The sequence below is a fragment of the Bos taurus genome, chromosome 23, assembly GCF_002263795.3.
Source record: "Bos taurus isolate L1 Dominette 01449 registration number 42190680 breed Hereford chromosome 23, ARS-UCD2.0, whole genome shotgun sequence".
Lineage (NCBI taxonomy): Eukaryota > Metazoa > Chordata > Mammalia > Artiodactyla > Bovidae > Bos > Bos taurus.
The window spans coordinates 25683701-25695962 of NC_037350.1; the positions used below are offsets into that span (position 1 = coordinate 25683701).

The following is a 12262-nucleotide window of genomic DNA, read 5'->3' on the forward strand; positions in this document are numbered from 1 at the left end:
CCAACCTAGATAGCATATTCAAAAGCAGAGACATTATTTTGCCAACAAAGGTCCATCTAGTCAAGGCTATGGTTTTTCCAGTGGTCATGTATGGATGTGAGAGTTGGACTGTGAAGAAAGCTGAGTGCCGAACAATTGATGCTTTTGAACTATGATGTTGGAGAAGACTCTTGAGAGTCCCTTGGACTGCAAGGAGATCCAACGAGTCCATTCTGAAGGAGATCAGCCCTGGGATTTCTTCAGAAGGAATGATGCTAAAGCTGAAACTCCAGTACTTTGGCAACCTCACGCAAAGAGTTGACTCATTGGAAAAGACTCTGATGCTGGGAGGGATTGGGGGCAGGAGGAGAAGGGGACGACAGAGGATGAGATGGCTGGATGGCATCACTGACTCGATGGACGTGAGTCTCAGTGAACTCCGGGAGTTGGTGATGGACAGGGAGGCCTGGCGTGCTGCGATTCATGGAGTCGCAGAGAGTTGGACACGACTGAGTGACTAAACTGAACTGAACTGAAACATCCAGCTAAAGACTAGTGGGGGTCGGGGGGCACTCTCTGTCCCCCTTCTGATGTCCATGTCAGAAACTTTGTCCCTTTTCATACGTTAATAAAACTCTGCTATACAAAAGCTCTTGAGTGATCAAGCCTGGCCCCTGGTCCCGAAGCTAAATCTACTTCAGAGATCAAGAATCCCATACCGTTCACTGTAAGCTAGCACTGCCCTGAACCACCTAGTCTCCACCCTTTGGGAATGAAGGGTTTATTCCCTCAGTTGTTGGGAATGTTCCTGACTGATACTTCTCAGCTGTTTGTCCTCCTTTGGAATTACTTTAGCTGAGGAGAGCTGTCTATCCAGTTTTGTTCCACTTCCCAAGGGAATTCACCTCCAGTGGCAGCTCATTGCAGGGCTATAAAGGCCCTGAGTCTTGCCTTAACTTGTGTCAACTCTGAAGGACTCTTATAGCTTTGGAACTCCCTGGGGTTAAGCTGAGGACATTTTCTTGACTGCATAGTGGCCTAGCTTCTAAAATCAAGAGTCATCTTATATAATTCTTGTTTTAGTTTCTATTATAATATAAATATATTTAGTTTTGTGTCTTCTTCCCTTCAATATGACCAGTGTTTTTATCACTCTTCTTAGAAGATGAAGGTATTGATGTCACTATGCTTTCCTTCACCTCTTCTTTATGCTTCCACTTGCCAAATTGTGCTGTCAGGTCTTTTAAAAAATATATTGTCAAAGTTGGAAATATTGGCATTCTTCCATAATAGTAATTGTCTTTGGGCTTTGCTCATAGCTTAATTTTAAAAGTTGGGTGGGGGGAAGTTCTTTATCACTTTTAACTTTATGTAATCATTTTAGGCTTGCCTTGGAGCTTCAGTAGTATGATTTTTTTTCTTGTCCTGGGTTGAATCCGCTGTTTCTTGAATTTTTTGCTTTCCTATTTTCTGAATAACAGCCTCACTTTTCCAAGTCATATTCTTAATCAACAAGTCATAATCTTAATCAACAATCAGTAAAACTATGTGTGGTAGGCAAATTTATATCCTTTCATTTCTAACACTATTTTTATTCTTTCTTCATGCCTGATCATGATTTTGAAAAGGTACACATTTGTTAATAGAAAATTAACAAGGTCCTTTAGAACTTTCAGGCCTTTCTAATTATCTTAATTATATAATTATAGTAGTATAGTATAATTAATTATAGTAGTATCTGGCAATCTGATTTTGTCTGTTGTAAGTTTGTTTTATTTTTTCCACCACCAGGATGCTTTATGGTCTTCTTTTAAGCCTTGAGGTCCTGAAAAATTTTAAATGATGTATTTAGGAATGAGTCTTTTTTCACTAATTTTGCTAAATATATGATAGTCTCCTTCCATGCAAAGAGTTAGGTTTTTCATATCTGGAAAATTTCCCATTGCTATTTGTTTTGGTAATGCTGCTTTAAGTTGCTTCAGTCGTGTCTGACTCTGTGCAACCCCATAGACGGCAGCCCACCAGGCTCCCCCGTCCCTGGGATTCTCCAGGCAAGAGTACTGGAGTGGGGTGTCATTGTCTTCTCTGTGGTTTGATAATACTGTATCTTAATTTTTTGTTCCTCTCTCTAGCTCTGTTACTTGATGTAACAATAGATTTTCCTGAATGTATTTTCTATGTCTTATCTTTTCTTCTATATATTACATTTATTTGTCTTCTTTTTTTAATTTCAGAGAGATTTTCTTGGTTAATTTTCCAAGCTTTATGTTAAATTCTTCATTTTTAGCCCCCGTTATTAATTTTATATTGGTAAAGAACCCACCTGCCAGTTCAGGAGACATAAAAGACATGGATTTGATCCCTGCATCAGAAAGATCCCCTGAAGTAGGAAATGGCAACTCCAGCATTCTTGCCTGGAGAATTTCATGAACAGAGGAGCCTGGTGGACTACAGTCAAGGGGATCGCAAACAGACATGACTGAGCACGCACAAGCAAGCAAGCATTACTTTTATTAGATGCAGTATCTTTTTTCCTTCTGATAATTCTAATTAGAAAAGTTTTAAAGTTTGTTTAAACAATTTTGTTTGCTCTTTTTTTCAGTTTATTTGTTCTTACATTGAACTTTCTGTATGTATGTAATGATTTTTATTCTCTTTTATTTCATGTTGTAAGATTTTCTCAAACATTGCTCTGCCTTCCTTAACTTTGTTCTTTACCTACTATGCATCATCTTATTTCATCTCAAAATACATTTCTTCAAGTCTCTTCTAAACTCTACCAAATTTTACATGGTGTCTGTGCAATACTATTTTGTGTTACCTTTTATTTTTCATTAAATTTTTCAGAGCTTCTGATTATATCTTTGTGGAATTATTTCATGTGTGTATATTTCTTCGCCTGGAGTGTAAATTCTTTGAAGACAATGAATATATCTGTTTTCACATTATTTTAATATACTGAGAACATAGAATTGTATGTTCTCAATAACATTGGTTCTAACCATTTTTGCATTACTAATTAAATTAATCATCAGGTTACCAGAGTTTGGGGATTAATTCAGCCAATAATAAAGGGAAAATTACTTTGCTTACCTTTACTATTATTCTTTGTTGCATATATATATATCTTTAGGGTTACATTTCTGAGAGGTTCCTGTAGTCTGGATTAGCATTTGTATACTGGAAGGAAAGTTATGACCAACCTAGATAGCATATTCAAAAGCAGAAACATTACTTTGCCAACAAAGGTTCATCTAGTCAAGGCTATGGTTTTTCCTGTGGTCATGTATGGATGTGAGAGTTGGACTGTGAAGAAGGCTGAGCGCTGAATTGATGCTTTTGAACTGTGGTGTTGGAGAAGACTCTTGAGAGTCCCTTGGACTGCAAGGAGATCCAACCAGTCCATTCTGAAGGAGATCAGCCCTGGGATTTCTTCAGAAGGAATGATGCTAAAGCTGAAACTCCAGTACTTTGGCAACCTCACGCAAAGAGTTGACTCATTGGAAAAGACTCTGATGCTGGGAGGGATTGGGGGCAGGAGGAGAAGGGGACGACAGAGGATGAGATGGCTGGATGGCATCACTGACTCGACGGATGTGAGTTTGAGTGAAGTCTGGGAGTTGGTGATGGACAGGGAGGCCTGGCGTGCTGCGATTCATGGGGTCACAAAGAGTGGGACACAACTGAGCAACTGAACTGAACTGAACTCCAAGTTTCCTAAGTATGATAAAACTGAAGAAAACTTTAAAAAATTACATAACTTTAAATAGAATGCCCCTCTGCCTACTTTTTTTTGCTTTCGCTGAATTTTTTTTTTTTTTAAAACTTTGTATTATGGAAAATTTCAACTACATACCATAGTAGGGAGCATAGTATCATGTATCAGCAATCCAGCTTTAACAATTATCAACTCATAGGGAATTTTGTAAACCCATCTACTTAATCTTACACGCAGACTTGGAAAATAATCTCAGAATCTTATCATTTCATTCATAAATATTTTACTACAAAAATATAAAATGTAATGAGTTTTTAGAAATAATAATGCCATGAGCATACCTAAAATTAGATACATAATTCCTTAGTGTTTTTAGTGTTCCAGTTTTTCTGATTGTCTCACAAGAATTTTTTAAGTTATTTTATTTGTATATGAATCCAAACAAAGCTTAGCATTTGGTCCATATATTTTTTAATGTATAATTTATCTGTTCTTTATTTTTCCTAGCAAATTATTTGCTGAAGAAGTAGAATTATTTGTCCAGTAGAACTTCCCATGTGCTTAATCTTGTTGGTTGCATCCTTCTGATATAATTTACCATGAGATTTATGGTATGGGCTCCAGAAAATAACAATAATGCAAATTGTTAACATTTTTTAACTGCTTAGTATGTGCCAACTATGTGTGAAGTGCCTGATTTGTATATTAAATCCTTAAAAATCCTTGTCTGTATGTGGTAAGTACAAACTTGATGTATTTTTATGTGATTTTCAATTTGTAAATTTAAAACAGCATATTGAATATTAAAGTCTTATTTTATGCATGTACTCTGAAATAATTCAAATAATTGTTCAAGAATCACGTGATTTGAAATCATGAGGACTGATTTCCATCTTTGTTCATAGTAATGTCATATAGTGGCTGATAAAAATAAATATTGCTCTTATTTTTTGGAATTAATTTTATTTCTGTTAAACTTACACAAAGACTTAATGAATGAATGCCTTTAATAAAATGCAACTACCATGAAATTTGTTTTCCTTAGCATCTCATGGGGAAGGAGTAAAGCATATGTCTATTTCCAGGACACTGATAGTAATGCTATACAATATAACCCTATATTATGATAACACATATAATGTAAACACACACACTACCTCCAATATTCTGGGTTGTTAGCTGATGAATCATTATATTTACATAACATTTACTTGAAATTCTATTGCCAAAAAATTCTTAGCCTATTTATGAATTTTAGGTGACCTACATTTCTTTCAATATTTAAATTGTTATTTTATACATTTGAGATGAAAATTACCAATCTAATTTTATTTAATCACTCATTTTAGAGTAGCTTTATTTTCATAGCAAAATCAAATGGAAGGCAAAGAATTGGACACGACTGAGCGACTGAACTGAACTGAAAGAGATTTCCACATATCTCCTGCCCTTACTGTAACTTCCCTATTATAAACCTCTCCTAAAAAAAAAAAAAAATAAATAAATAAATAAACCTCTCCTAACAGTGGTACATTTCTTACAAATGATGAAGCTACATTGACACATCGTTAGCAAAGTCAATAGTTTACGTTAGGATTCACTCTTTATGTACATTCTGTGGCTTTGTGTGACATGTATGTACTATTGTAGCACCATACAGAGTAGTTTCATTGCCCTAAATATCTGTTATGCTCCATTACCTATATTTTCATGACCAGCTCTGGTTCAGATTCCTTGCATTTACCAATTCCTTGTCTGGACTTTAAATTATTCTCTTGCTTCTACCTCAGAGGTAGCTTTTAATTCTAGTTCCCACTTTTCCTCAAAATAAGCATGGATAAAGATCTGTTGCATATACCATAGCTTGACTAAAAATTCACAGGCCATAGGGAGGAGACATATCTTTTATTAGAGAGTAAAAACACAAAGTCAAATATTACAACTTGCCCCGAGTTCTCTCAGCAACCCCTTCATCACTGATGTGTCACTAACCACCATACCCTGTCTATTCTCTAAGTCTAAGCCAGTCCCACCTCCTCTCATTTTGGAGAGGAAAAAAAATTCTCCAATAACATATGAAAAGTAATTCATCTATAGCTCCAAATTTGAATCTCCTAAATCATTAAAGGGCTCAGAAAAACAATTTTCATATAACATAATCCATTCTTTTAAATAAACTATGGATATAACTAACAATGTTTTCTTCTGTATTTCTATACTATGTATAAGGTACTATCTATATAACAAGATTATTCAAATTCTGTCAATAACTCTGCAAAGAAAGTATTACCACTCCTACATTATGAATGGGAAAATAAGATTCAGAAATGCTAGATACTTTGCCTAATGTTATAATTTAAAATCCTAGCTGTAAAGTGCTGAGTCCTGTATTTGGATTTAGGCTGCTTTGCACTAAAATCTACTCTATCATTTATGGTGTTTATATTGTATCTTTTTTCCCAGACACATTGTTTGATATTTTTTTGATTTAAACATATTAAAAAAAATCTTTACAAAGTAAGTCAGAAAAAGAAAAACAAATATAGTATATTAACACATACATATGGAATCTAGAAAAATGATATGATGAACCTATTTTCAGGGAAAGAATGAAGACACATTCTCTCAGGGAATGGATTTGTGTTCCAATCACATTTTAAGCTTCACTGATGCAGATGGCTTGGGCAAGGACAGTTTCATACATTTCATAGTTGTTCCATAAAATAATCTGCAATGCAATGTATGGACTTAGTAATTGCAGAGTGGAAAGACTGAGGCAATGAACCTAAATAATTTTCAAGGGCAAAATGACTCCAAGTCAAGTCACATACACTCCCAAGAGTGAGGCCTTGGACACACTGAGGACAGCCAGAGAATCTCATCTGTTGATCCATCCCCACTACAAGGACTTTGAGACTGTGAGTCTAGAGGAGGATATGGCACCCAAAGTTGCTGCCACATTATCTCTTCTAGCTGTTCCTCCAGAGATTTTTCTCTTGTAAGCTTATATTTCCCTTTGCCAGGAGGGGTGAGGGGCAGGAGCTGAGGATACTGGTGGATTATCTCCAGGGCAAACAGGGATGCACCGAGATTCAGTGAGCCTGACTTAGGCTTATCTGCCTAGGAGCATCCTGGAGCCATATTCACTCTATTGTTCCACACATGCCAGTCAGGAAAAGTCTACATGGTTTTCTAGCAGGGATTCGCATAAGACATGAAGCAAACTGCAGCTGTGTTCTTAAATATGTCTGTGGATTCTACATCCATCCATTTTCCCATTGCTTCTAACCCTAAATAAGGACAAAGTATTTGGTCCTTCTCAGATACCTGCTTTATTGTCTTATTCTAATGTTTTCCTAACAAACATATTTCTTTTCCAACCTAGATAATTCTTATCTCTTCAAGTGTGAGAGGGAGAGAATAAAGTTTTTCTTATCACCACTAATTCTTTGAGAATTAAAAGTTCTGAAAACTAATTTTGACTCTTGGTACTTTAGAGATTCAAAATTCTTTTTTCCCAACTTATTTCTCTGTCAAAATTTTTAAAGTGATATTAAAATAAGTATCACTTTACTTCTCGGTTTTTGTATTTTTGTTTTAACAAATCTTCACCAAAGGCAGAGAGTATATATTACCTTCATTGATGTCTGAATTTGGGGTGTGTGTCAGTGGTTAAGGATAATAAAAAAGGAAGACAGAAATATTAACTCCAGCTAAGATACCAAAATATTATCAGTCTCTACAAGCTGCTCCTGTGTTACTGGACATGAAACACAATCTGGAAAATGAGGTTAAATGGGCCTTAAGCAGAAGAGGCCATAGTTCTAATCAGCTCTGAAATGAAAGATGGGAAAGAGTAAAGACCTCATAAAGGCATTTATTTCTTCCATGGATATACTAGTTTAGGGTCATTGGTGGATTAGGTAGCTGGGTGGGATATCTCAGGGATCCCATAATAGGTAACAATGGAGAAAAGAAAAAATTAGAAGGTCAGGGGGAGAATCCCAAATGTATGTGAGTTCTGAGATGATACAGCACCTTAAGTCCCAGAGAAGAAGTATGAGGAGGAGGGTAGAAGGAGAGAAGGTACACGATGGACTTTGCCAGAAAATAGTTCTAGGTTATCCATTTTTTCTGTTCTCGAAGATGGACATTGCACCTGCAACAGGAAAGACATGAGATCAGTGGGTTCCAGGGGGCTCCTGTGCCACTGTCATGCTGTTTCCCAATTTAGCAACTTTCAACCACGTTTGTGTCCACAACCTCTTCCCACTTTCCCTTGTCTGTACTATGTCCCCAGGAATTCTTACCTTCCTTCTGGAGTGTGACTCACAATGGCCCCTGGTGTCTGGAGGGGCCACCTGAGCGCAGACCTCGGATGATGAGGACAGTGCCCACCACGATGCCCACGAGGCCCACGGTCAACCCCAAGGCACAGACCACAGTCTCTGTCAGCTCTGACATAGGGGCTGGAATATCAGGTTCTGTGAAAGTGAAGTTGTGGAACTCAGAATACAGAACATTTTTGTGCATGTGGATGGGATGGGCGAGGAAGGGTTGGCTCCACACACTTGGGGTATGGGGCTTAGGAAGGAGAGTGAAGTCTGTCATTAGACACCCTTGGAATGTGAAGTTTTAGGGCCATGAGATTTAGCAGATAATAGGCAGGGTATTCTGGACTTGACAGAGAAAAGAATGTTCCAAAAGGGTGGAACTCGTACATACCCCAGTGTTTTAGCAGCGGCTTATCCAGGCCCCAGTGCTCCACTTTGCAGTCATAAACATCATCATCAGAAGGAAGGAAGGTGAGGTAACTGATCTTGGAGAAGGAATGATCATCCTTGGAGAGGAAGCTGGTCTCAGAAATACCCTCTATGACCAACTGCCCGTTCTTCAGCCATGTAATGTTGATCACAGGAGGAAAGATGTTGTCCACGTGACAGATGAGGGTGTTGGGCTGGCCCAGCATCATGGGAGACTTGGAAAACACAGTCACTTCAGGAACCTCTATGGTGAGGAAACAGCACAGATGTGAAATGGGAATATCACTGCCCATTGCCTCTGGAGGAGCCCTCCCAGCAATGTCTCCCAGTCTAATAGTGGAGGAGCTCTTGCTTCCCTTCTGTTTGGGAGGCACCATGTGTTGCTTCTGCTTTATCCCTGTCCCTCTGTTTTTTGATGACCTGCTTGTCAAGTGGGAGGTCTGTGGGACCTCTCCATGAAGTATTCAAAGATTGCATTATGGGAGTAGGGATCTTTCTATCATATGGAAATACGTGAGTTGGAAGAAGGCAGAAGATGAGGGTTCAGCTATTACCATGAGAAAATGTGGTGACTCCTTGGAAGGGAGAGAGTTTTATAGAGTGGTGAAGGGTATCTATCCCTAGGGAAAAGGGAGTGAGGCCTGGTATGAAGGGTAGATTAATAAAGAGAGGCAGAGTGGGGGACACATACTGTTGGTAGCAGTAGTAGAGTTGGACCTTTGAATCAAGACCTCCAAATTGTGCTTCGCTGTAGCTATGTTTCTCAGCGCACCCTGAGGGTCAAAACGTCTAAATTTACTAAACAGAGGCAGATTCCAGACAGTCTCCCTCTTTTCCAGGTCCACGTAGAACTCTTCATCTCCATCAAATTCATGGGTATAGTAGCCAGAGGGACCATATGAGTGGTAGACGTTTATGCCATAGGCGCCAATGTGGTCAGCTGAGTCGGAGTGAGGAGCAAGAAAGGGAAAAATAGAGAAAAGACCCTTATTAATCAAAGTGAAAGAAGAAATTGACTATCAAACATTGTGGGCTCCATTTGTGGCCCAGTTTCTAGACAAAATTCCCAGTACCTGCTCCTTCTTCGCTCTGTGTTGATAGTTGTCCAGTTAGTTAAAAAGCCTTGCAAGAAAGCCTCCTTATCTTTACCATGAATCTTGACTCCTTTTCCAGACAGGAATATATGTAATATCCTTTTCATCTGATACTTGTCCTGGGCTACCAACTGTTGCTGAAGAACATCACTCCACTGTGTCAATTGGAACTAATTCACTTTTACAGTTTTAGCCTCAGCTGGATCCATGGTCCTGCTCAGTAGTGGTCCTTCTGCTTTCCTGCACCATTTCTTTTCATCCCTAATCTGTATACCCTCTAGGGGACAGAAATCACGTCTTTTCATCTTTGAATCCCCAAAATTTAGCTTGCTGTGTTCTCAAAAATGTGTATTAAGCGTCAGTTGTTATTCTTGAGAATTACAGAGATTTGGGGGAAGACTGACAGACATAGGTGGCCGAACCATAGGGAAGTCAGAATCAGCAGTGAGCAGAGCTGCATTATGGCTTGTGAGCCTTAAGTGTTGTTGCTTTTGTGAGTGCCTCCTTTTATAAAAATATTAAAAATGTATTTTATAGCCATATGATACAAAGATAAACGTAATTCAGTTTGGATTAAAATTTAAAGCATTTCCCCCTATTCTAAAAGTCTGCTTTTCTTCTAATTTTTAAGGAAACAATTTTTATGAGCCCTACAAGCAATGCAGGCCCTCGGCACTGTGCCCACTGCGCCTAGTGTGTAAATCAAGGTGGACAAGGATGCTCTGGTGCGATGAGGAAGAAGGGAAAATTGGAGGTGCTCTGGAGAAGCAGGTGAAACTTGCACTACCACACAAAATTAGAGTGATAGCTGCCGTGGTTAATAATGTTGTTGAAGGTTAGAGTAATCTTTCTTTCACCTCCCCTTTAAACCACTTGGCTTTTCTACTTTGGTTTTTACAAACCCACTTTTTCTGTCTATGAAACAATAGAGATATGAGCCAGGGATGGATCCTGGAAGGAAAGGAAGATGAAGAAATGTAAGAAGAGCGGGTGGAAAGAGGGCGACAGCAAGGCAGAGGGTCCTAAGGGACCATGTAATTAACCTGTGCTTGCCCAGTTTCCTTATACAGGTCTTCATTACATGAACTGAAAGATAGGCAATTTGGGCTGACAAACTGAGAATAATATAATTTAATTCTCCAAATTTTTCTTCAAAAAGTTCTTAATTTTAAAATAAAATTAAATATATCCTCTACTTTGTTTTAGAAAAATATGAAGTTATACTTGTGATAGTAATAATTTAAAAATAAGAATAATCATTGGTATTTATGTGTCTTCATTACTTGGAAAGCATTTCTATATGCCTTTTTTATTTGATTATTTGTGAGGTGACACAAATTAAGTAACTGAGATTAAGTGAGAACCAGGTGGTAAAATGCTTTGTCTAAGACGCTCAGCTGGGCTTGCTCACCTACCTGTGCTAGAATGCCAGCATAGAAATGTATGTAGATCTGAGACCAAGTAAAAGTTACTCTTCTTCATATCCACACAGTATTCATAATTCATGAAACTATATACCCCAATATAAACTTTAGGAGAAATACATGAAAACTTCAAAAGTTATTCAGAAAATTTGGGAGCAATAGCTCATGAAATTTTTTCTAACAAAACATCTACTTGTGAAAACGTCTCTAATCTTTGAGACAATTGTGGTGAATGCCCTAGAGCCCTCCAGAATGTATTCACTGGATCCAATATCAGAAACAGAGCATGCAACAGCACAGGTAACAGAGAGAGTGCGTCTGGACCCTGATTTCCTGAAGGTGCAATGACGGTAACTTTTAGATTTGCTTAATATTGAGAATGCTTCCAGGAATCTCTATTTCTAGGCCAATCCCCTCCCCCTCCACCCCCACCCCTCCAATTCCCTGCTCCCTAACTTCAGTCTCCGTATCCTTCAACCGTGCACTCACCCACAATGTCTTCACTCCCAGAGGGACCCATCATGGTGGTCAGGGCGAGGGCCCCCCAAATCAGGGCTCTGTTCAGGATCATCCTGTTCTCAAGGTGGTCTCAGCAGTTGTTCTGAGTTGCAGAGCAATGATTGTGGGTTGAGTTGAGAGGGAATTCTAAAGATATCCAAGCCACACTCTGTCAGGTTAGGTTTTGACCAATCAGAAAAATCCTCTATGATGACACCTCAGTTGCCAGATGAAGACTTTGTACTAAGAGGCCTGGAAGGGACTGGGAAATCCCCTGGTTCTGATGCAGCCTCCACTCAGAGTGGACAAGAGGGATCTGTCTATGAAAGGTGGGAGAGTACTAAATCAGAATCTTCTCATTTATGTGTGTATGCCTGCTGGTGATGAGGGGTGGGGATTTCTGAACAGCCTCATGGATAGATGAAGATACAGCTAATTTGATGTCCAACAGGGCTATAGCTTCCAAAGAAATCTTCCCTGAGTTGTTCCCCCTCCCTGGCAGGTCCCATTCCCTCCCCTTTCCATTGACTCTGTATGTAGGTTAACTGTCTTTCTCTTTGTTTCCATAGTGATATGGAATTCTCTAAATACTGAATTGATCTAAGTGATTTCTGCCAAGTGGTAGCCAAGGAATACCTTTGCCTTTTCTACTTGTGGAAATCCAGTTGCGTAAATTATTCTTCTCATGCTCTCAAAAGCTCCAGTATTTGCACTCAGGGGAATAAAAAGACTTGTAAGGTCATATAGTGCTGCCTAAAGTAACTGCGTGATGTTTCATTTGAATTT

The 12262-nt window shown here is 38.6% G+C and overlaps 1 protein-coding gene across 1 annotated transcript; it reads right to left on the minus strand.

The window, feature by feature from the left end:
- Positions 1–7558: 7558 nt before the first annotated feature.
- On the minus strand, positions 7559–11596 carry LOC100848815 (SLA class II histocompatibility antigen, DQ haplotype D alpha chain-like). The gene is given in 5 exon segments (NM_001319889.2): positions 7559–7856; positions 8008–8181; positions 8423–8704; positions 9152–9400; positions 11468–11596. Coding segments are annotated over 4 exon segments (768 nt in total). The 5' UTR covers positions 11550–11596; the 3' UTR covers positions 7559–7856; positions 8008–8026.
- Positions 11597–12262: the final 666 nt, after the last annotated feature.